The 25535-nt window shown below is 42.5% G+C and overlaps 1 protein-coding gene across 2 annotated transcripts in view; it reads left to right on the top strand.

The window, feature by feature from the left end:
- Window positions 1-24635, top strand: part of SLC13A5 (solute carrier family 13 member 5) — a 523479-nt gene extending 498844 nt beyond the window's left edge. For both annotated transcript variants that reach the window (XM_078679336.1, XM_078679335.1), the window contains 2 exons: window positions 7657-7794; window positions 22044-24635. In XM_078679336.1, the coding sequence (XP_078535462.1) occupies window positions 7657-7794; window positions 22044-22172 (267 nt within the window). In that variant the 3' untranslated portion in view covers window positions 22173-24635. The remainder of the gene's footprint in view (window positions 1-7656; window positions 7795-22043) is intronic.
- Window positions 24636-25535: the final 900 nt, after the last annotated feature.

The raw sequence follows: 25535 nt of genomic DNA, 5'->3' as shown, positions 1-25535 counted from the left end.
AAATTGTAATCGGCCCCAGTTTCAGGGGGGCAAGACATGTAAGTATACAGTGTGCAGTACATTCAAACTTGGAATGCCAGCAGGCGTTCTATTTATGGCTTTGGCAGTGTGGGAGCAGGACGCTGCCAACCGGAGAATGAAGTGGGACTCCCATTTAGCAAAAATGCATTTGAATCTGAAAAGGGCTTCGGGAGCCATTGCCAGAGAACACCGAGCCTCTGTAAGTAGGCCCATTGCCCCTGTCCTTGCCATCTATGAGGGGAAAGCATTGGCCGCAACAACATATGGGTCAGAACTATGGGGCTTCGACAACATCACAGAGCTAACGAAAACTGAAAATAAGTTTTTGAGAGACTTGGTGGGTCTCCCAGTCTCTACCCCCTTGAAACCACTGCTTCAAGATATGGGCCGTCGTGCAATTAAAGATATTGTCATCCTTCGACCGTTATTATATTGGGTGCGATTGAGAAGGACACCGGAATTGGTACACTATGCTGCAGCTCTGGACGAACTTATTACCCTGAACAAGATGTCTAAGATCATATGGTTGGACAACCTAAGGGACTTGATCACCAACTTGGGGCTAAGTGAAACATGGTTGTCCCAGTCACCACCCCCGAAAGAAAGAATTAAAAAAATATACTGGGAATGGGTCCAAGCCAAGGAGCTCGAAAAATCAAATTGGGGGGTTTTAACTGACCAATTTTTAGAGCACAAGCCGGTAAGAAAGTTTGAACCCTTTCTCGATGTTATTAAAGCACCTAGAGACAGAACCTTGTTTTTAAAATTTAGACATGGAACACTTCCCCTGAACACTTTTACCAGGCGTTGGACGTCATCTATGTCCAATCATTCTAGCTGCCCTGGTTGTCCAAACCCTAATGAATCCCTAGCACACTTCTTATTTGCCTGTAGAGCATACAGTGGACCCAGGAGAAGGTGGTTAAAGCCAGTATGCAGAGAACTGGGAGTCAGGCACGATGTGACGGCACTCCGCATACTGGTAACGGACACAACATCTATGATGGTTTTTTGCGGAGTTGCCAAATTCTTGGGAAAGGCCTGGGCGATACGTTCAAGACTGATAAAATCGAGAACGGGGTAGGAAACTGTGTACTATAATCCACTAGAATATCTCCGGTTCTCTGTTCTCTGTTCTAGGACTTTATCTAATCTATACTTTATATTGTCTCCATTTGCTCTTGAAAAAATCTCACCTTTTTTTAAAAAGCTTTTATTCCTCTTTTTTTTTTAACAATGAATTGTATGTACTTTTATGATAAAGTTGTTTTTATCGAAATAAAGTATTATTACGTTACGCTCAATGGGTGTTAAGGCTGTAAAGAAAGTCCTGTATATTAGGCTGAGGAACCATATCCTGCCCTGGAACAGGGTTGTCAATGAAATTATCATTAGTATTTTTCAACTCTCCTTTAGATCACTTATACACGAATACCTATTGTTTTTATCAACAGAAGACACTTGAACTCACTTCACTTTTCCATAGTCTTTCAGATCAATATCAAAATCAAATATGGAAAAATTCAATTCCATCACCCTCAGCCCATAAATAAGCCAACACAGAACAAACTGTCTGAAATATCTAGTGGAGGGCCTGTGAATGCCTGGGCAAACTTCAAGGTCACCTGGGGTTCACGGTCACAGCTGTGCACATTTTTTAAAAAGATCTAGTGTAAACACAGGTCAAATTATTAATCAGCAAACTTTGATAAGATTTTTTATTGATGTGTTTAGTGAAAATTGTCTTGTTCAGTGTCAGCTGGGGTAAGAAGGAGTTTTTGGCCCTAAGGGAGGTAAACATCTTGATTTTGCACCAAAATTAGTGCAACGTTTTTTGAGAATGTTTTGGTGGGAAGATGAGGATAATCTGACAGTGCTCCATTTCGAGTTTAGCAAAATATATTTTCTCTTTTTCTCACTTCAGAAGGTATATAGATATTTGGTTCCTGTTAGGTAAATTTCCTTTAAACCATGGCACTAGTGCAGGACCTGGGCAGTTGCACTGTATGGTATATTGACCTGCCTGAGGTTATGTAACGAGTACGCTCTTGTATAGCGCATGGCTACCCTGAGGCATCCCAGCGCTGCAAGACCACGGACAGAAGAAGACAATCAGTGAAACAAAAATGTCTTCAATCGCTTCCTGAATGCGAGACGGTTCATTTCCAGCCTGATGTTATCTGGGAGTTTATTCCAGCCCTTGGCTACATGGAAGGAGAGCTGGCGGCCACCCATACAGGCTCGCTTTACTCTGGGTACCACCAGCAAATTTCGCTGATTAGATCTCAAGGATCTGGTGGCATAATGCCGGCGAAATAAGGGCTGGAGGATGGTAGGACCAACATTACTTATAGACTTGTGCGCCATACAGAACGTTTTAAACAAGATCCTTTCCTGGATCGGGAGCCAGTGAAGTGACCGAAGTGCCGCCTTCGCCGAGCAGCGTCTGGGGAGATTCACAGTTTTGTACTGATTGAAGAATTTGGATAGAACCAACTGGAGCTCCCAGATAAAAAGCCTTTGCATAGTCCAGACGTGATAAAATCACCGACTGGACAAGCACGCGTCTGGCCTCAAAAGGTAAGCGGGACAGGACTTTCCTAAGGACCCTAAGCAGTCCATAACAGATCGCCGCCACCTTTTTTTCCTGGACCTGAAACCCCAAGGTGGTGTCTAGCCAGACCCCCGGGCTCTTTATTTGGGTCTTTGGGGTGGGAGAAGGGCCCAGACAATGCGGCCACCATGGGTCGAGGTTGATGGGAGCTTCATAGCCCAGGAGCATGATGTCAGTTTTGGCCCCGTTTAGCTTTAAAAACGAAGTCGTCATCCACTCCAGAACCTTGGTGAGACAGGGGGTCAAGTTGTTACTCCCCTGATCCCCGGCGTCATCCCTTGCCAGGGAGACGACCAGCTGTGTATCATTGGCGTAGGTGATAAGCTGAATTCCCCAGGGAAGCAGCATCTCAGCCAGTGGACTCATGTAGATGTTAAACAAGGTTGGACTGAGAGAGGAGCCCTGGGGAACGCCGTGATGAAGTTGCAGTTGGTCGGATGACACCTCCTCCTCAAAGACGGAGAAAAATCTCTCCGCCAGAAAGGACTGTAGCCATTTAAGGGCCATTCCTGAGATCCCTGCCTGGTGGAGGCGCTGAAGCAAAAGTGGGTCATTTACAGTGTCGAAGGCTGCGCTGAGGTCCAACAGGACCACCGCAGCGCAGCCCCCGGCATCCACGATACTCCTAGTCGCCTCCACCACTGCCACCAGGGCAGTCTCCGTACCCTGTTTGGCTCTAAATCCAGTCTGAGAGGAATGGAGGGTGCCCGAGGTCTCAGGAAACGAGGAGAGGATCTGATTAACGTATTTTTCGGCAATCTTACTCAGGCCTGGTAGCAGCGATATAGGTCTAAAGTTAGCTAGATCTTCTGGGTCCAAGTTTTTTTTTTTTAGGAGGGCTTTCACTTTCGCCATCTTCCAAATAGGGGGTACCACACCTGACTCCAGGAACGAATTAATGACCTGCATGATAGCCGGGCACACCATCCTTGAAACCTGTTTAAGAGCTGCGGGAGGCGCAGCATCCAGGGGTGAACCCGATTTGAGGCCATCAAGGAGTCTTTCCACAGTGGCCAGGTTAAGTGGTGGAAAGGCGTCGAGACTTTCGGAGGCATCAAAAGGAACCTCTTCTAGAATCCCAGCCAAGCTTTCAATAGGGTCAGAAGCCTTTCTGGATGACTCAAAGCCTGCGTAGATGTCAGACACCTTGGCAGCAAAAAAAGCGGCCAAATCATTACATCTTTTCTGGGGGTCGGGGGAGGCCATAGTGGCCAGGGGGGGGGGGGGGGGGTGACCAAGGCTTGGAAAATTTTAGAGATTTCTCTTGGCCTGTTGGCTGCTTCTGCAATTTTGACTTGAAAATACGTCGATTGAGCAATTTTTAGTTGTTTTTTATAAGCCCTTAGCTCTAACCTATATTCATTTTTGGAGGAAGTTGCAAAATCTTTCCTCCACTTCCTCTCTGCTCTTTTACAGCGCTGTTTTCGCTCCTTGAGTTCCCTAGAGTACCAAGGCTGTTTGTTGGGGCCAGTCCTGTGTTGAACCACTTTCTTTGGGAGAGTGGCGTCTAATGTTGAGGTAAGCCACTCATTGAAGGCTTCGTTGGCGACAACGGGGTTATCGTGAGGGGCCAGGGGGACCTCAACAAGGCACCCTCCCAGTCCTCCACTGAAAGCTTCGACCAGGTTCGACTGACTTTATTTGATAGACTAGCTATCAGATGATTTTGTTCTCTAGGAGCCCAGACAAAAGGGAGCAGGGCATGATCCGACCATGGGACAAAACTAGGATGGTCATACCTAATATTGCTAAGGTTGGTGAAAAAAGGATCTAATAAGTGCCCTGCTATATGTGTATGGCCAGTTACAATTTGCTCCAGGTGGACTATTCCCAAAGTGTCCCGCAGACACTGCGAAGCAGCGTCATCCACCTCATCAAGATGTATATTGAGGTCGCCCATGATTGAGAAATTGGGTGAGCTACTAATGGAGACTGAAATCTTGTCCAGTAGATTGTTACAAAGGCCGCCGTAGTCACCCGGCGGCCTGTAGACCAAGATGCCTGACATAGTGCAGGAGGGAGAGAAGGCAATTGAAAAGCCCAGGCTCTCGCAATCCAGAAGTGGACTTTCAGATGTTCTACATAAAAAAGCGTTTTTAAAAATGATGGCCACTCCTACTCCACGACCAATTTGGCGGTCCTGCCTAATGCTGTTGATACATGGAAAACAAGAGAAAAAAAGATGTTAAACCTTGGCAAGCTGTTTGATTTTGCGCTCTTATCCACTCCAAATGTTAAAGCAGTCTTTCAATCTCTAAAACATTGTTTATCTTTTCACTATCTGCAGCTTTTAGGAATGGTCCTTCCTTTCACCCACCTCTCCCCTAAAAATAATGTTAGTCCTTTCTGTGGCAAGCCCAGCATTTTTCTTTGCATACTGATATTTGTAAACCCAAAAACCCACTAGACAATAAGGACCATAAGCACCAGACTGAAATAAAATTAGATCTGATGAGCTATTCACACGTACACCAGAATCATGCACCAACTCTACTACCTGTCACATAAATAATCTATAGCTTGTAATGGTTTGAGAGAATGTTGCTGATTATAGAAGTAGTACATTTTTCAATAAATTGTGATGGGGTGTAGTGGCACCACAAGGTGCATAGTTCCAGCTACTGTGTAGCAGTTCACACTAAACTCGATCTTTGGCCTCATATATGCCCCATACTAGGCTCCCCTCTTCATCTGCTGCTGCACACTGTGCACCCCCATAGGTTCCTTCAGGGAACGGCTTTGTGTGTTAGCTCCGATTTGGTAGGTGATGTACAAAATAAAACATGAAAATGCTAACACCCACCCACATAAGAGTAAGACAATTCCTATTCACAAACTACACTTCTAAAGTTAGTACAGCCCAAAAGGCCACAAAACAGACATAAATTTACTCCAGCCCAGAGATGGAGTATGTCTTGCACCACAGGGCCACTTACAGGCAGTCCAACACTCTCCCATTAGAAATAATGGAGGCAGTTACTTCAAATAGTACCCCATGGGAAATAATATTAAAAGACTTTTAAAAATCTATATGCATTTACTTTAATGGTAGAAAATTATATATACACAAATGAAAATAAATATTATTTTATTATAAAAAATTATAAGAATTCTAATATAATTGAACAATAATTAAATTAATTTAAATTCATCCTATAATCAACTTTCAGTATTTAATACATAATACATAAATAAAATTATTGTAATTTAGGTGGGATTTCTTTAATAAATACTTATTAAAAATATATATGTGTATTTAATATATTTACATTAATTAAACATGCTTATAAAATTGAGTATATATTGCTGAAGTGTTCTTTATTTTGTTTATTTAAAGTGAATGTATAAAATACATTATTATTTAGCATAAAAATATTTTACAATTTTCACAGCTTAATAAACATTAAAAAATGTCCCTATACTTTACCATAGGGAGAGCTCCACCATAGCAGGGGTGAAGTCCTCTACAGTGGCAAAGATCTGCACAAAGGTAGCAGAGGTCTATAACTATGTGTCAAAAGTTGATAGTAGTGACTTTGCACTCATAAATTGTAATCGGCCCCAGTTTCAGGGGGGCAAGACATGTAAGTATACAGTGTGCAGTACATTCACACTTGGAAATGGTGACTAACCAAACATTATTGGAGTATAAATATACAACAAACTGTAAGAGCAAATTTAGACATGTATATTTAATCATGTGCTAATATACCTTTGGGAATATGCCCCAAAATGTCTTCTGAATTAACCCTTAGCCCTTGAGCTCATCACTGAGGTAGTGTTTGTTCTTTTGGGTAACCTCTGAAGGATCTTATTCTGACTACAGTTGTCCATCGGACCACCATATCCACGGTGTCGGTGTGGGCACCGCCGCACCGGCAGTCCAACCACCCTATTATGACTTTGGTGGTCATACCAAATTGGCACCACCTCAACCACCAGAGATCAGTGATCCCTGGCAGTGTTGCAGTGGTCTTGAGGCTGAAGTATGCTTAGCGGGCCACTGCTGCCTGCCAAGCATATTACTAGTTTCCTCTCTGCCACGATCTTCATGGAAGTGTGGTGGAGAGAAAACAAATGGGCCCTACATGACCCCCTGTTGCCTCTGCATCAAGGGATGAATTTAAGGGGGCCACATGGTGTGCCCCCCTGTCTGCATGCACCCTCAGTTCCTGCAGGGCATGGACTTAGCAGTCCATGCCCTGCAGGATATCTGAAATGTTGTTCTCATTGCTGTGCCTATGAGCCTTTAACCCCTTCGCTGCGGCGGCTATTCCGCCGCAGCGCTAAGGGGGAGGCGGGGCCGCGCGGCGGTCCCGTGCTCGTGACGGAACCGCTCCGTCACGGCCCTAAGGTGACCTGTGCTTGTGACGGAACGGTTCCGTCACGGACCCGCCCGCCCATTAGAACGTCAGCACAGGCGAGCGGGCCGTGATGGAACCATTCCGTCACCAGCACAGCCCACCCAAGGCTCGTGACGGAACGGTTGCGTCACGAGCATGGGCCAGCCACTGCAGGACCTCCCAAACTGGATTCCAGATGGAAGCCAGCAGGCGTTCTATTTATGGCTTTGGCAGTGTGGGAGCAGGACGCTAGTGTAGCATCCCGCTTCCCCGCAGCCAGTCATAATAAAGCCCTTAATATTGACAGTCACTGTGAATGTACTATTACCTTATGTACATCCTGATGGGCAAGGTGTGCACAGTAAACCTCCATCCTTACATCCAGCATTCAGCCATATCAACAAAGACCTAAATTAACTCAGACCTGTTGGTTGTGTCATGCTGTTCAGCATCTACAACAAGCATTGGCAAACTAAAAGGTCAGTTAACGCCTTTCAGAGTCGAGGCTGCCAATACTTGTTAAAAAGCTGCATCAGTGGGAGAGTCCACTCCTGTAAAATGTTCCAAAAAAACTGTTTAAAATAAGAACATATACCACATGCTAAGTACAGTATAATTTTGGTAGTATCTTTGGGAAAGTTTGCATTCAAATGTAAATATTTTTCTCTCTTCCTACAGTCGCAGTCCATTAAGCTCAACCCTCTGTACATCATGGTCCCCTGCACACTGAGCACATCTTTCGCCTTTATGCTGCCTGTGGCCACACCTCCAAATGCCATTGTGTTTTCTTATGGCCATCTCCGCGTCTCCGACATGGTAGGTCCATTAAGTTACTGGAAGGAAACCAACCAAGAACAGTAGAATTTATATTGTAACAGGGTGCTTTTTGTGCTATCTGCGTTTTCTTACTTCATCTAAGGCAAAGAGAATTGTTCTTATATAATTATACTTTATATTTCCCATGTACTTACAGAAAGATCTCTAGTGTCACAGAGTTCCTCTTTGAAGTCTAATTGTATTCAAGTTAGCATAAAAAATTTCCAAATTATTTAGGCCTTCATTGCTAGTGGCCTGGTAAAATGGCACAGTAATACTACATCAGGTACTCGTATTTGTATTTATTTTTTACATAGACAGGGTACACTGTCACCAGGATCCTTAGGCACATAAGTGAGAGGTACTGTAAATTGATGATGCACTAGAGATGAGATGAAGTTTGACCAATACTCCAGATTTTAAGGCCATGTCTCATACTACGTAAGACATGTTTTGGATTACAGCTATAAAGACAGCAAGTTCATAGTAAGTGTTCTTGGTAGGGCAAACTGCATCCACCAGATCTGACTTCAGTTACTTTGAAGACCTTAGGAAGTGGACCACTGCAGACCTCCACTGGCCCCTCCTTGATAAAAAGAGGGACCCCACCAAATAAAGGTCGATTTATTATGCAAACATCTCAACTAACTGTTTGACGGGCAGCCAATGGAGAGTATGCTGGCATGGCATAATATGCTCGAACCTGTTGCAACCTGTGGCATAATTATTATTATTATTTGTGATTTGTAGAGCGCCCAAATCACCCCCATCGGGGTATCTCCGCGCTGTAACTGCTTGTGACCAACCCAGAAAAAGAAATTCATAACTGTAACGTTTTCAGCAATTTTCGGAAGGTCAGAAAGTTGGTACATTGGCGCAACTGGATGGGGAGTTGATTCCAGTAGCGTGGGGCTAGGTGGGAGAAAGCCTTGCCGCCCAAACGGGATAATTTGATGCGCGGTGTGTGCAGGAGCACATGGTGACTCGACCGCAAGGGTCTGGACGTTGTGTATCTGACCAATTTTTCTGTCAGAGAGCTAGGACCCAGGTTGTTTGCATAATGTGCTGCTGACTATTATACTACCTTGAGTTTTTTAGCTAGGGAAGATGGTAAATACAGGTACTCCACATTAAAAGTCCACATTTGTAAATCTAATCGTGGGCCAATCACCACTCTCGCTACTAGATCATTGATTTTCGAAGTGAGGAAAGGTGAGACCGAAGCGCTAGACATTACATGGTCAACTATAATGAGCTGGGAATCCATCTTAACCCCCACACTGTTCAGGGACTTGTTTTGGGGGAAAACCTAGCTCTACCCATCCAGGTCTAGATCACAGCAGCCATTGACACCCGGAACCTTGGACTTCTTCACATTCAGTTTAATTTTACTGATCTTCTTCCAAATCCATATGACTCGCATATTGTGCTGAAACTGGTGGAGTGGAGATCTTTAAATCTCAATCTCTTTAGTAATCAAAAAGTATCCCTCACTGGTCGTATGGATCTTTGATTGTCGACTTGAAGTGTAAAGAAGGAGCTAACATTGGAAATACATTTCCGTTACAGTGAAACCAAGGTGGTTCCACAGAAATGACAGGGAAGATGCTGTCCAATCCGTATGGGTTTAATTAACAATTTAGTTCAGGTTACAAGTTAAATCAATCAGCAAAATGGTAGCAAATATATATATTTATATGATCATGCAATCTGACTTTGTATATTATGAGGAAGAAAATGCAAAATAGATCAGATGAAATATCATGGAAGCAGGTTCCATCAGGGGCTTCATTATTCTAAATAAAGCATCAAAAGTGACATGGTCAAATTCTAGGTGGACACTGTCAGCATCAAACAACACTAGCAGGAGAAATCAACAGAGTTGAGAAGAGATTTTCTCTCAGCAAGGTCTGGACAGAATCTGCTGAACTTTTCTAAGGAACACATCATTAAAACATAAAAGAATATTCTGGAAGGCTTCTCCATATCAGTTCCACAAACAGACCAATTTAGAGTGACCAATCTAGAGTGACCATTTTTTGGGAGCAAGCAAACTTCCTACGTTCCCAGAGCTGGACAACATGCCACACATCTGTTCGGCCTTGGATGTAATATCGGTCCAGTCTGCTGGGGCAAGAGGATCTCTCCCACCATCTCAGTCTCAATGTATGAAGCCAGCCTCTAATTTAGCTTCAGCTTCCTCTCAGTCTAGAGCAGTAAACAATAAGCCTAGCCTAGCTAATGAGACACGCGATCAGACACCTGCAGAGGAGAGAAAAACAAGTCACTAGCAAAGCATTTAATACAATTTTATTTATGTTACTCGGTCTAGTTACAAGATAAGCCATCTACATTTAGCATGAATAAATACATTGATTACATTTTGAATATGTGTCGCTCTTACCAAAAGTAAATGCAGCTACCTACTGTTATTTAATTGATACAATCACACATATTCATATGGTGATTGTGTAACAATTATAAATGATGTGCAAGTACATAAAGCACTATATTGTGCTCCACCAAAATTTAGTGTGATTAGGCGTGTCAGATTTGTTAACCAGTTACAGCAAACCCCTCATGTTGTCTGCATACAAGAAAGGTTCTGACACTTAACTCTGTCAGTGCATTTGCCAGAGGTATTTTAGATATTGCATAGATGGAGAGACAATGAGGAGCTTTGAAGTACCTCATGAGGCACATGAGCTCTCTGCAAAATAAATGGTTCATAGATGGACTAGAACCTTACTAGCGTCACACTTTCGATACCTTCTACCTGGATATTGATCATGAAAATAACATGATAAACCTTAACAAAGTGGTTCTTTAAAGATCAAACAAAATCAATGCACTGACACACCCAATAGGTAGATCCATCCTTAGGCCATCCAAAAGTGAGCCCAGGAATGACTCAATACTATGTGCTGAGTGAAGGCCAGCTTCCATCACATTTAAACAGCTATGAGACTGCAAGTGTTAACACAGCAACTGTGCCACATGTGTTTTCAAGCACTTTGGCACCAATATTAAAATGTCATTGCTCGAGGAGATCCTCTCCCCAAATGAGGCTCTGCAACTGACCGTCCAATGGCTAGTCCCAAACCAACTCAAACTCAACGCAACGAAAAATGAATTTCTCCTAATCTCCCCTACAAAAGCCAGCCTGGAGATTCAGATGTGGATCAAGGCCATCACAGCCTTAAACTGCCCGCCGACCATTGAGGACTCGGCCAAATCTCTGGGTATAATCCTCGACTGCAACCTGAACATACAGGACCACATCAACTCGATGGCTAAATCAGCCAGGTTCCACCTGAGCTACCTAAGGAAGCTGAAACCTTTCATCGATGCTCCTTACCTAAAAATGGGAGTACAAGCACTAGTCATCTCTAGGTTGGAATGTGGCTGTTCCACCCTGTCCGGATCTCCCTGGCACCTTTAAAAGCCTGCCTCAACGCGGCCGCCAGACTACTTACTGGCACTAGGAAATTTGACCACATCTCTCCACATCTGAAAGCTTTGATTTGGCTCCCACTCGAGGCCAGAACACAGCTGAAACTGGCATGCATTACACACAAGGCTCTATACGCAAACTCCCCTGCTTATCTGGCACAGAAACTAGTGGTATCTGGAGGAAGCAGGAACATCCGGTCCGCCAGAGACCTCTTGCTCGAACCTGCCAGTTTTCAGGGAAAAAAACCTATAATGAGGGTTTCTCCGGGGCTGCACCAAGAATTTGGAACTCTTTCCCACCCACCATCAGAAGAATCCCTGCTCTGGCACGCTTCAAAAAGGAGGCCAAAACTTTCCTCATGGGTAAAATCCTCGTCTATTTTATGCCTTCAACCACCACAGTGTGCCTGACTAATCCAAGACTACCGCCTTTGCCTCAGATCTCCAATTCATTCCACCAAAAAACTGTGAGGTTTTATACAGATTCTAACTGTAATTGTCCCTCTATTCCCCTATGGGTCCAGCACCACTGCCCCTCTCCAATCATTTTGTAAACTTCTGTACTTCAAAGCCTTTTGTTTGTTCACTTCTGTAAACTTTGTAAAGCGCTCTGATACCCTCACGGGTCAAGTTTGTGCTCCATAAAACACTAAAATATATAAATAAAAGACAAGAAAGAAATAGATCAATTTTTTTTAAATTTTTTTTTATAAATTTTTTTATTGAACATAGCAATGGATATTCAATGGTACAGAACATCTTTTCATTTTTCATTTTCAATAATCATTTCAATAGTTAAAAAGGCTTGAGAAAAATATATATATATATATATATATATGTATATATATATATCAGACGTGAGACACAAAGATTAGGAAGAGGCGAAGAAATTCATCAAGCACAGAAAGGGAATACAAACAACAATTGTATCAAGAAGGGTCTGTGCAAAATCCGCAATCTATAAAGTGACACTGCAAAAAAGTGCAAAAACCTGCAATAAAGTGCTACTGCAAGTGCAAAAAGCTATAATAAAGTGAAATCTAGAAAAGTGCTAGTGCAGTCGAATGTATAAACCCTTTCCTTATCTCCATCCTTCTTTTTCAGCTCATCCCTCCTTTAATTGTTCCAAATCCCCAAAATACTTCCAATTCCTTTCAAACCTCCTAATAGAACCTACTCTGCCCGCGTATGCTTTTTCAAAGAGACAGGTTCTCCTCATCTTGTTGAACCATTTTTACAGTGATGGAATTTCCCTTGATTTCCAATTTTGTAGTATTAAAGAGGGAGCGACCGCACATGATATAAATATAAATACCTCTTCAGATCTGTTAAGCCTACTCCTATCCTTGCTTATGCCAAACAAGGCCGCTTCTACCATAGGCGAAAATGATTTTCCAATGGCCAATTCAATTTCTGCAAATATCTCTTTCCAGAAAGACTCCAACATCGGGCAGGCAAAAAAGATATGATACCATCCTCCCTGACCATGTGCTAGGCATCTAAAACACTTATTTTCTGTTCCAGGAAACATTCTTTCCATAGCCTCAGGCGTATAATAAGCTAGCCAACGGGACAAGAAGGCCATCCTCTTATAGTTCGCAGCGCGCAAAGATTTGTTTCCCAGTAAACAGAGAGCCTCCCAATCTTTCAAGGAGAAAAAGCACTGGGTCGAGAGACTTACTTTATTCAAATGTTTATCGATCAGTGGGGATTGACCCGAGCAGTGGAGCAATTTATACCACTGCCCTATCCCACTGCTCTTCCTTCTGTAAAGGGTATTTAGTAAGTTATTAGGGGCATTCAACAGGCCACTTACATCCTTTTTAATAAAATAAATAACCTGTAGGTATTCAAAAAAAGACGGTCGCCTTAGAATGTTCGTTCTAGTTATCACCTCTTGCCAGCTAATAACCCTATTTTGGACTAGCAAGTCTCTCAACTCCCGAAACCCACACAATTCCCATTTTTTAATTTTAGACAAACTTAATGGAAGGCCTATTTGACTACATTCGGACAAACTTAGATACTGGGAACCATCAGAACCATGTTTTTTAAAAAGCAGCAGCAAGCGCGTTGTATATTCTTTCAACGTCTTATACCTCGATTTTTTAGGAAGCTTTGCGGTCTTTAAAAAAATAGGGATTTGGGAACCTGCTTCTTGTACCATTTTCTCCCCCAAAAAATTATCTCTTGTCTGATAAACCCTCAAAAGACCTGCCACTATATCAAAAAAAGCAGCTTCGTAATATGTCTTTAGGTGGGGTAACGCTAACCCTCCCTGATCTATTGAGAGTTGTACCGCCGGGAGCTTAATTCTAGGAGTTTTATTGCCCCAGATAAATCCTCTTAGCATTGTTTCTAATTCTTTAAAAAAAGACTAATTAATTTTTATCGGTACATTAGTAAACAAAAATATAAGTAAAGGCAGAACTGACATTTTAACTATTGACACCCTACCAATCACTGACAATGGGAGCAAAAACCATTTATCTAACAGGTGCTTGATTTTATTTTTCATTCTGATGTAGTTCAGGTCAAAAAGCCTATCATACTCTGCAGTTACAAAAATACCCAGATATCTTATTGGGTCTCTTCTTGCAGCTTGGACTTGCAAGAAACTAGGGAGAAACCCTATATCTGTATTTAAAGCAAGGACTTCAGTTTTTTTAGCATTTATCTTATATCCCCCGATCTTTTCATAAGCTTTAAACTCTTTCAATAAATTCTCAACTACCTTCTTTTCGGGAGCTAGATAAAGGATAATGTCGTCTGCAAATAATTTTAGTTTAGACATGCCGATGATAGGGGCAAAATAGCCGCATTATCCCTAATCCTTGCCACCAAGGGCTCAATAAAAAAGGTAAAAAGCAAGGGAGATAGGGGACAACCCTGCCTAGTGCCCCTGGTTACATTAATCCTCCCGGCCTGTTTCGCATTAATTATTACCTGAGCAGATGCTCCAGTATATATATTATATAGCATCTTAACTATTTGCGCCGGGAATCCAAATTGGCCGAGAGAATAGAATAGGGCTTCCCAATTCACCAAGTCGAATGCCTTTTCGGCGTCGACCATTAAAATGCAAGCTGGCAACAAATTGGCATTCAGATAGTCCAATGCCTGAATTAGATATTCCGTATTTGTGGCCATATAGCGTCCTGCAATAAACCCAGTCTGATCATGATGGATTACTTCCTGGGCTGCCAGAACAAATCTTTCTGCCCATATCTTCATGAAAATTTTGTAGTCTGAGTTCAAAAGGCTGATTGGCCTGTATGAATTTACATCATCCTTATTTTTATCTTTTTTTATAAAGCATATAATTGTTGATTCTTTGAAAACCACAGGAACGTGGCTACCTAACTTAATATGATTAAATAATTTTTTTAGGGGTTGTTCTAATTCTGCAAGAAATACCTTATAAAATTCAATAGGGTACCCGTCCTGGCCACAGGCCTTGGCCCCAGCAGTTGCCTTGACGCTTTTACGAATTTCTGAAACAGTTAATTCACTACCTATTTGAGTCTTCCGAAGTTCTGAGATTTTAGGAATCTCTATATTCGCGAAATACTCGTGAATCCTTTCTTCCTCTACCTGATAGTTTGTGGAATAAATTCTCTTAAAGTGGTCCAGGAAAATCCCGGAGATCTTCTCACTTTCTACCTCTTCAATCCCACTCAGAGGGTTCTGAATTTTCACTATATGTGAAGATTCCTGTATTTTCTTGCAGAGTTGGCAAGTAATTTCCCAACCAACTGACTGTCTTCGTAAATTTTCTGCTGGAAAGTTTTCGAACTATTTATTTCTTCGAGAACAAAAAATCCCTTAAACATGCTTTTGCTTGTTCCAATTGATTTGGCTGAAACTGAAGCTGTAATACATACTGCTCCTCGACAGCAGATTGTAATTTAGCTATTTTTAGCTTCCTCTCCTTCGCCTGGGCGCTTGTGAAAGCAATTATCTTGCCCCGTACTGCTGCTTTAAACCCGCCCCAGACTGAGAAGGGTTCAGCTGAATCTTCATTTATTTCAAAATATTCCACAATCCATGATCTAAATCCTGATACCCAGGTTTTATCTTGAAGCAAAGTACGATCCAGCTGCCATCTTGGGCGCTCCCTATCGACCCCTCCCAAAACAAGATCTAATTCGATTCTGCCATGATCGGAAAAAGGATTGCATCCAATCTGATTTTTTGAGATCTGCAGAGATCTTGATATCAAGAAAAAATCTATTCTGGATGCAGTCCGGAATCGATGAGAATAACATGTAAACAGCTCCCTCTCTACATCCCTGGAGCGCCAAGGATCCCGTAGTTGGTATTCACATACGAATGCTTCGAGAGAGCCTTTAGTTCTGGGCTTCAACTGTTTTTTATTTTTATTTGAAGTGTCCCTTTTCAGATCTTGGATAAAATTAAAATCCCCTCCACAAACAATCTGTCCTGGGACACCTCTTAAAGCCTCATGAATTTCTTTCAGAGCAGAAACATCATCAAGAATAGGGCCGTAATAGTTCACAAAATTTAGAGCTTTCCCATGAAGTTTAACTGAAACCCAAAGCCACCTCCCTTTGAAGTCCCTTTTGATCTGGATAAACTCCCAGGGTAGATTCCTAGAGAAATAAATTGCTACCCCTCTCTGGGCAACCCCTGCAGATGAAAAAACACCTTGACTAAAATATCTCGGAACAAACAAATTAGGGTCGTTCGTTTTCAGATGTGTCTCTTGAAAGTAGACCACTTGAGGATTCAGTGAGATTACCCACTTCAAGAGAGCCCCATACTTTTGTTTGTTCAACATACCATTAGCATTAATTGACAGGATCTTACATACATCAAGATTCATCTTGAGAGAAATTTCTTGTCCTTGTTGAGTACCTAATGCTAAAAAAACAACTGTTACATCCATTACCTATGTACCTTTTTACTGCATTTCCCTCCCCCTTGGCCCACCCACCCCAGGAATGTGTTAACACCCTGAATTTCCACGCAGACCACATTCCTCCCTCCCTTCCTTCTCAACTGGGTGTCTTCTTCCTACACCCTTAGTGACCCGTCTAACTGGACCCACCCTGTTTTTCACAATATTTCTTATAAAGCGCTAGTTCACCCTATGCCTTTGCTCACCTTTTTATTTTTTTTCCTTCCCTCTCTCCCTTTTTTCCCCCTTTCCTCCTTCCCTCCTCCTCTCCGCAAGATACCAAGAGAAGACATAAAAACATTGCAAAAAGAAGGGGAAAAAAGGCGAAAACACAAGGAAAAAAGTAAATTCCTTCCCCACCTTTTCACTCCCTACCCCCTGAGGAAATCTCCTTCAAAAGAGACTGCACCTCATCTAGATCCGAAAATAAAAAAAACTTTCCCCTGACCAGGACTTTCAGCTTCGATTGCTGAGCAAGCGAGGCTTGAGCACCGTTTGCTTTGAATAACTGCAGAAGTTTTACAAATTCTTTCCTTCTTTTTGCTGCTGCCGCGGTCATATCGGAAAAGATCCTACATTTTATAGTTTCAGTCACAGCAAATTGGCGTTGCTGATAGGCTTTTGAAAGAATCCTCTCCTTGATCCTGTAGTCTGCAAAGTTCAGTAAAATAGTTCTCGGGAATGTTGAATTTGCGAACCTCTGTGCCGGGACTCGATGGGCCGTAGTTATAGTCAGGTCTCCTTAAAACTCAGGTAGAACTGCTTTCTGGAGGAAGGAGTTGACCCACTGGACAGTGTCAGAGCCTTCTGTTCCTTCCGGAACCCCCACAATCCTTAAGTTCGATCTCCGTGAGTAGTTTTCAAACTCCTCCAGCTTGTTCTCCATAAAGATCCTCTTCTTTGCTGCTTCCTTAGCCTCCCCATAGCTAGATTCATACGATCCTCGAGGACAGAGATCCTCCCCTCTGCCTCTTGAACTCTGATCGGGAGCGCCATGTATAACTCTTCCAATTTATCCATCCTGGCATGGAGAGCAGCTATCTCGGTTTGCTGGTTGTTCTTTATTTCCCGGATTTCGTCCAGGATCAGGTTTAACATCTCACGAATATCTAACTGATATCTTACTTCCGAACTGGGTAGACTAGAATCTTCTGTCTCTTCTGCTCCAGATACTTCATTTTGTCGAGTCTCCCCTTCCATAGTTATCTCCTTTGTTGCTATGTGGGGTGTTTGCGGTGCAGATATCAATAAAGCCTCAGATCTTTGATCATCACCCTCCATTAGAGCAGAGTCTCTGAGGTCAACAATGTCCATGGAGACAACAGAAGATTGTGGAGGAGGTGGCGGGAGAGATTTTGGGAGAGGTTTTTTTAGCAAATAGAGGGAAGTTCCTCAGTTCCTTTCCTCCACTATCACTCTTCCTCTTTTCCTCTGTTGCCTGAGATGAAGCTGAGACCGAGACCTGGGTAGGGGTAGGAGTGGGATTCTGCGCTTGAGCCCCTGCCTCGGGTTGATCCACAGAATCCAAACTTTTACACCCCTCTATGGCTATTTTCCTGTGCCCTTCGTCTTGCAGGGAGGGAGAGGGGGGAGAAAATTCATCCTCCGAGGATGCCGGCGTAGTGTCTTCAGCTGAGTTCTCCTCTCTAATCCTGTCTTTGCTTTTCTCTTCTTTGGCTGCCTTACGTGCAGCTTTTTTGGCTTGAGCAAGTCGAGTCCTTGCCTTTGAACGAGCGGCCATTTCGACTTTACTCAATTTTACTACGTCCTCTCCCTCCTTCATGGGCTTACCCATTGTGGCCTCTCCTTTTTTTTACTCTTTATGCCTTCAACCACCACAGTGTGCCTGACTAATCCAAGACTACCGCCTTTGCCTCAGATCTCCTATTCATTCCACCAAAAAACTGTGGGGTTTTATACGGATTCTAACTGTAATTGTCCCTCTATTCCCCTATGGGTCCAGCACCACTGCCCCTCTCCAATCATTTTGTAAACTTCTGTACTTCAAAGCCTTTTGTTTGTTCACTTCTGTAAACTTTGTAAAGCGCTCTGATACCCTCACGGGTCAAGTTTGTGCTCCATAAAACACTAAAATATATAAATAAAAGACAAGAAAGAAATAGATCAAATTGTTGGAGGCCTGTTTTTTAATGGCTGAATTGCAGTTGCCTCCTTAAGGACTGGAGGTACCATGCTCTTATATAAGGAAGCATTTAAAAGAGACCAGTGACTGTGCAATCATCAGAGTTAACTGATTGAAAACTTTCCACCCAGTGCACCAGATTTCACCGTCTTCATCAGAGTGGTGATTTCTGTGACTATTACCGGAGACAAGGAAGTAAGAATAGATAACATCTTCTTTTTATTCGTATAAAGTGAGCCAAACGCACACAAGTCAATATCCCTTCTGATAGTCATCACCTTATTTAGAAAGAAAAGGTTTATCTGTTGACAGAGCTCAATACATGGGAACATCTTCAATGGAACACCAGACATATCTGTCAACTCCTTGACAGGCTGGACCACACTTTTTTGAGTGCTCTGTGAGTGAATAATCTCATTAGCATAAAATACTTGTTTAGCTCCCTCAAGGGAGGCTTTATTCGTGCATATACTTTCCTTGTATTTAACCCAATCATCGAACGAGAGCGACTTGCACCATTGATTTTCTAGGTGCCTAAAATTAGATTGAATCTCTGTAAACTCTGCCATGAACAACAAACCTAGCATTTATACCAATAGAAGTACATTTACTAAGCGGAATGTACCTTTCTACCGCATATGCCAGCCACATACGGAAAAGCGACATAGGGAACGGCAACCCAGTATACATAAGAAGTATTTTTCACAGGGACATTTTGCATATTTTCGAAGTGGGTATTCATGAATTTCGCCTACTACTGCTGGCTGATTTACAATTGTGCACATCCCTATCAAATACTATCAGATCTTTGTGGTATTCTCTGAGATGCCATTGCTCTATCCATATAACTTTGTAAAGTTCAGAAATGGTTACATTTTTACATTGTACGTGGATGGTTCAGTCTCGAGATACATTTTAGCTATTCTTTTTTAACGTTAAGACACCATAAAAAAAAAGGCGCTTCAACACCCCATCAGGGGTAACAAGCGCTATATAAATACAAACCTTTTTTCCTCTTCTATCCTTCCACATCAAAATAACTGACTAACCTATCCACCACTTTAATTACTTTCATATTTCACTATATTAATTCAACACTAATCCTCTATGGGTCCAGGAGTAGCGTGCTACTTGCCGAACAAGCGCTTCGACGCCTCGCCAGGGGTAGTAAGTGCTATATAAATGCAATTACAATACAATACAATACAATTAGATAAGCAAAAAAAAAGCTCTCCAACAAGCGAAAAGTTGGAAACAAAGGGGCAGATTTATGAGTTCTGGCGCATCTCTGCAATTCAGCAGGGATGCGCCAGAACTGATGCGTTGTAAATAGGTCGCAGGGATGCACCACATTTCCGCGCCGTTGCGTGACGCAGCGGCGGCGTAAACGTGGCGCAAGTCCGACATAAATCTGCCCCATAGGATGATCGTTCTACCTTTAGAGCTGTTAAATCCAACCCTGCCCCTGGGAACAAAAACCACATTCGTATTCTTGAGTCCATATAAACAGAGGGGAGGGTCATGTCCAAGAGAGAATGCTGATGTACGTGATTAGGGAGTGGTTGTCACATGAAAAAACATTGCTCCTCTGTATTCATTATAGCATCAGTGTGGGTGTCATCTTGATGTCAAGGAATGAAAATAAAGGAATCGTGTGCTTCACTAGATACCACATAAACTGGACTAGTGAATTTCATAGAAATTAAACATGGAGGTATTAAAATCAAATAATATCTTAGGGCCTGATTACGATCTTCTCGGATGTGATCACAAACGTGACGGCTATCCCGTCCGCTGTATTACAAGTTCCATAGGATTGAATGGGATCTTAATACGGCGAATGGGATATCCATTATGTTTGTGACAGAGTATCCCATCCACCAAGAACATAATCAGGTTCTTAGAGTTTTGCAAAAACACCCGCTGGCTGAACTCCTTTCATTTTATTAAAATGTTTCCCTTCAAATAGCACTTGTAGGGTTCATGTGGCTCCAGACGTAGAAAATATGTGTTGAAACATTTGCTACGGAGACAAACATCTGCTTGGTCCAAAGAACTACACAAGCCCCCTTTTAACCACTAATTAGTGGAAGTAAAACAAACATATGTGTATATTAAAGTTGCATATGAATAGCAATCTTACTGTATGCGTGTATATATGTAAGTACCCAGGGGCATATTACCAACGATTAGTAATATTTATCGCTAACGAGGCTTAGCAGCAAATTTTTTATCGCTAAGCATCGCCGGAAATTATCACAGAGATAACTTGCTATTAGCAAGGTTTATCTCAGATGTGATAAAAATCCTCGTGCTAACTGCCAAAGGAGAGATTATCACTGGAAAACCAACGATAATCTCTCAAAGTTTGGCGTTAGCTTGATGATAGGGGCTCACAAACTTAGCCATGATATCCACCTTCCATAGGAAATCATGGCTAAGTCAGGAAAATACTAGGGAGCATATTATCAAGGGCTTTATCTCCGCTAAAATTATCTCCCTATTACCAAGCTGTCGCTAACACCAGTTAGCGACAGCTAATAGGAGATAGTGACCATCTTGGGCCCCGCTTTGCATGTCAGTGATATTTATCACTAATGACATGCAAAGTGGGCGTGCCAAGATGTTAGCGACTGGAAACAGTCGCTAACATCGCTATCTCCTATTACCAACTTCTGTAGATATTCGCGCTAAGCGCGAATATCTCCAAAAGCTAACACCTGCCCAGGAGCAGTTCTTAGCCATGTTATCCAATGGGAGGTGGATAACATGGCTAAGAGCATTTGCTCGATAATGCATGAATATCGCTGACTTTTCAGCGATATTCATGCATTGCGGCTGTTTTTTATCGCATTTGCGATAAACCTTGCTAATAGCAATGTTTATCTGCGATAAAAATTGCCGATTTGCGGCGATAATTTTTGTCTCTAAACAAGTTAGAGACAAAAATTATCTCTATTGGTTGGTAATATGCCCCTGGGTGTAAAATAAGCAGTGCTAACCGCGGTTAGCGCTGCTTTTTTTATCACTAACAGCGTTAGCGAAATCGTGGATAATAGGAGAAATGTCGCTTAACAACATTTCTCCTATTATTTTTCTCTGGAACGCCCCCTTTGCATCTCATTAGAGATGCAAGGGGAAGCGTAGAGGAAAAGGGTGCTAACATGCGAATTTGCGTGTTAGCACCCTGTTGCTGATAGGGAGATAATTTTATCTCCGCTTTCTTGGCTTTTAAAGCCAAAAAAGCGGAGATAAATCCCTTGATAATATGCCCCCCAATTGGTTAAACCATTACCGAAATTTCCCATCTTGAAAACTGTGGTGGGAAGTGAGCAGGCACTTATTTTGGACACTGGAGGTCACTGTGTATTGTCATTTACACTGGAGGCCACTGTGTGATCACTGACCCATTCTCGTCTTGTTGATACGTGGGACAGAGGCCAGAGAGAGCTGGTCTGATCGCAGGTGTGTTTTTGGTGCGTGGAAGGAGAAGTGGCTGTTTCAGGTATGTGGGTTCAGTGTTGTGAAGGGCACTGACACTGGAGGCCACTGTGTTTTGTCACTGACACTGAAGACCTTCTATCCCTGTTCTAACCCTTAGATAATAGAGAATTCAGCAGCTATTGCTACTTCTGTCTCCATTGAGTTCTATGCTTGCAGAAGCCATGTCGTTTAGATTTGCTCTTTGTACTCGGTCTTTGGAAACTTGCTAATTATATTTTTCTTTCCCAGGTTAAAACTGGAATAATGATGAATGTAATCGGAGTGCTCTGCTCTACTCTGGCCATCAACACCTGGGGACATGCAATGTTCGCATTAGATACTTTCCCAGCTTGGGCCAATACAACCACTGGAAAATGAACTGTGCGATGAAGGATAGGACATGATCTACCCCTTCTCGTTGTATGGATTCTCCAACACTAGCTCCAAACAGGGAGCTCAATGATGTGCCTGGATTCCCCTATAGAAGATCATTGTTGTCAGAGACAAATCTAAAAACAACAAAAATGAAAAGACCTACTCTAAATGTGGTTGGCTCAATGTGACCTTGGGCTATATGCAGAGTCAGTCCACACTCACCCGGGCACTTGGCCAGCCAATATTTGCACATCTAACAAGACACTAACCAAAGGCAAAGAAGCTTTAAGTTTGTCTGGTGACATCCTAATGGCCTTGTACATTATATAGTAATATGAGAGTTGTACATAGTCACATGTACAGAAAAACTGGATTTTTTTCTTGCCTGAGCAAGGCACATTGTTTTATTTAAATCTGTTTTCTTGTTGTACAGGAATGGTGGTAGAGAACTTTGCCTTAATAGATGCTCTTACCATTCAGATTTTAAGTCACAACACCACTCTTCATGCACCATGTGGAATCACTGAGCAAAGACATGGGCTACGAGGAAAGAGCAAGCACGGTCAATCAAGATGGGACAGATCTAACCCATGTTTGCCAGCTTCCTCTTAAACTATTTAAATAAGTTGTTAGTAAGGCTGCTATGGTGTTGGAGGTTCAGTAGGGTATGTTTCTGCGTTAGAAATTAATTTGCATTTTAGAAATTGGTTTATGACCAGAAGATGTTATGGGAAGAGATGGGTAAGTTGTTCTCAATTGGTTGCTAGATGGTGGTATGTGTGCAAACAGTTTGGTGGATGCCTTTCGGACCATGGCGAATGACAGCCAAACCCCAGACTTAGGCACTAATTACGAGTTTGGCGGTCCAAAACTGGCAAACCCACCGGTGGTCCAACCGCTGTATTGCGATCCTTGATCCCTTGTCTGTGGCGCGGTGGTCTGCGGCAGCACTAGGTTGGCGATGCCACTGTGGCACTGCCAAGCATATTCTTAGTTTCCAGACTCCCCCACTGGTTGTGGTCAGAAAACTATGGGGACCCAATACGGACCTCTGTGCATGGGGGTGCATGCAGGGAGGCACATGGTGTGCTCCCTGTCTGTATGTACCCCTCTTCCTGCACGCCATAGCCTGCACCACCCATGCCATGCAGGATTTTGCTTTGGCAATCCCACGGCAATGCCGTGCTAAGGCTCACTTATGAGCTTTAGCACAACACTGCGATGGGACCCCTAATGCACCGCCTGCCAGACCAGGAGAAAATTCCTAATCGGGCAGGCAGGTTGTCGGTGGTCGAGTTTGGCAGTGTGGGAGCGGGGTGCTGGTGTGGCGGCATTCTCCCACACTGCCTAACTCGTAATCAGGCCCGCATTTGTCATCACCATCACCTGACTATGAGATCCACTGTGGGGATCTTCTTCAATGCATGTCCACAGTCTAATGTGAAGAGGAAGCCTTTGCTTCCAGTGTGCAGCTCAGCTTGTTCCCCTAAAAGGTGAAACTTCACGTGTATTGTGTATGTGTGCTAAACATGAATGTATACAATAATGTCTTTGTGCTCCTTACACAAGATATAAAATTCACGTGGCACATTTTAGGAAAATCCTAAATATTAAAAATATATTTGAAAAAGTAAAGTTTATAGTAGGAATACAATTGTTTTATAGATATATTTTCCTAAATTTCACTTGTAGAAATATTAATTGTGGTAGAGACAGTGCTAACCTGGAGAAAGGTTATAACCAGCAAAGGACAATGCAATGATCTTTTTTATAATTTCTTTTCGTGGTCCAGGAAAATTAGGTGTATTATTCTAATTCAGTGACCAAAGCTTGTCTTTTGCTGCCTCTATCAGTTTCAATGAGCAGAGATAGTGTGAATAAGAAAACACAGCAGTCTCCATTATGTCTTATCTTGTACCAGTATTTAATCAATACCATCTAGTATCATTTGATTGGACAGCAGTCATCACACACTAGGCATACGTATGTTGCATGTGCTGCTTCCAGTTCAATTTACAGCCAGCAGTCAATGGATCCAAGGCCATGAATTTTACCTGTGCTTGTCCTTTGCTACCACTGTTCATTGTGGACCATCTCCAGGGAGCATTCACCACTTCACAGTGAATCACAAATTGGTTCCTTTACCAGTTCTAAGAGTGTGAACCTATTCTATTAACTCAGGTGCATCCTACTTTGAGTATCGAGGCAAGTCTGCCGTGCATCATCTGCATTCCCAGCCAATTCACTTCAGCACCTGATGAGGACTTTCTCTAAGAGCATGCATTCGGACAGGTAGTAATGTTTCATTCTGGCATTATCTTAGCATTTTCCTTCACTGACACATTTATTTTTTATGTATATAACAGGAGGAGAGAGTCAGGGAACTTACATAAACTATGTGAGGTGGGAACTCCTGGTCCCCGGACTAAATTGTAACAACAATGGAGGAGTACCCCCTCAATCAAGAAGGCAGAGTAGTTACTCTGTTACAGGAGCTAAAAGCTCAGGTCAGCACATTGTGCCCCAACCCGTTATCGGACAGTACATGTCTATGGGGTGGGACCCCGATGATAAAGCATGTCACCAACTAGGTTGGTGAGTGAGGGGTCTTCTATAAGGACATGTACTGTCCGATAACGGGTTGGGGCACAATGTGCTGACCTGAGCTTTTAGCTCCTGTAACAGAGTAACTACTCTGCCTTCTTGATTGAGGGGGTACTCCTCCATTGTTGTTACACATTTATTTTTTAACCTACTCGAGTAGATAGATAGATAGATAGATAGATAGATAGATAGATAGATAGATAGATAGATAGATAGATAGATAGATAGATAGATAGATAGATAGATAGATAGATAGATAATTTTAGGGATTAACATCAGTGATTTATTTTGTCCCCAAGTATGGGAGACCTCAGCTCCACTGAAATACAATTTTCTTGAACCATGGATCTAGTTTAGAATTTTTCTCAGCTTCAAGGACAAGACTCAAGACAGCACCCAGACAGCCTCCAATTCACAAAGATTGCAGCATCCGTCTCAATCAAAACACATCCATTAATGTTTTGCATCCTTATGCCTGTGGTTCAGTAGAATATATGTAGCCAATGCAGGGAGGCAAGGTAAATCTGTTATCAGAGATGCATGGGAAGGAATATTGACTTCAGATACAGTTCCATGATCCGAAGATCTATGTTGGGTGGACAGAAGTAACACTACTTATAAACACAAAATAACTGCACTTATGTTTCCTAGGCAGCATATGCTTCTGCTAAGACTTTATAGTTAACTCCTGAATGTATATTCGGATGGATCTTATCCATTTCTCTTTTAGAGTTCCATGGGCATATTAGCAAGAACCTCTTT

The sequence above is a fragment of the Lissotriton helveticus genome, chromosome 3_1 (genome assembly GCF_964261635.1).
Source record: "Lissotriton helveticus chromosome 3_1, aLisHel1.1, whole genome shotgun sequence".
NCBI lineage: Eukaryota > Metazoa > Chordata > Amphibia > Caudata > Salamandridae > Lissotriton > Lissotriton helveticus.
The sequence above is the reverse complement of the archived record's forward strand: the minus strand, read 5'-3'. Positions and strand labels throughout refer to the sequence as shown.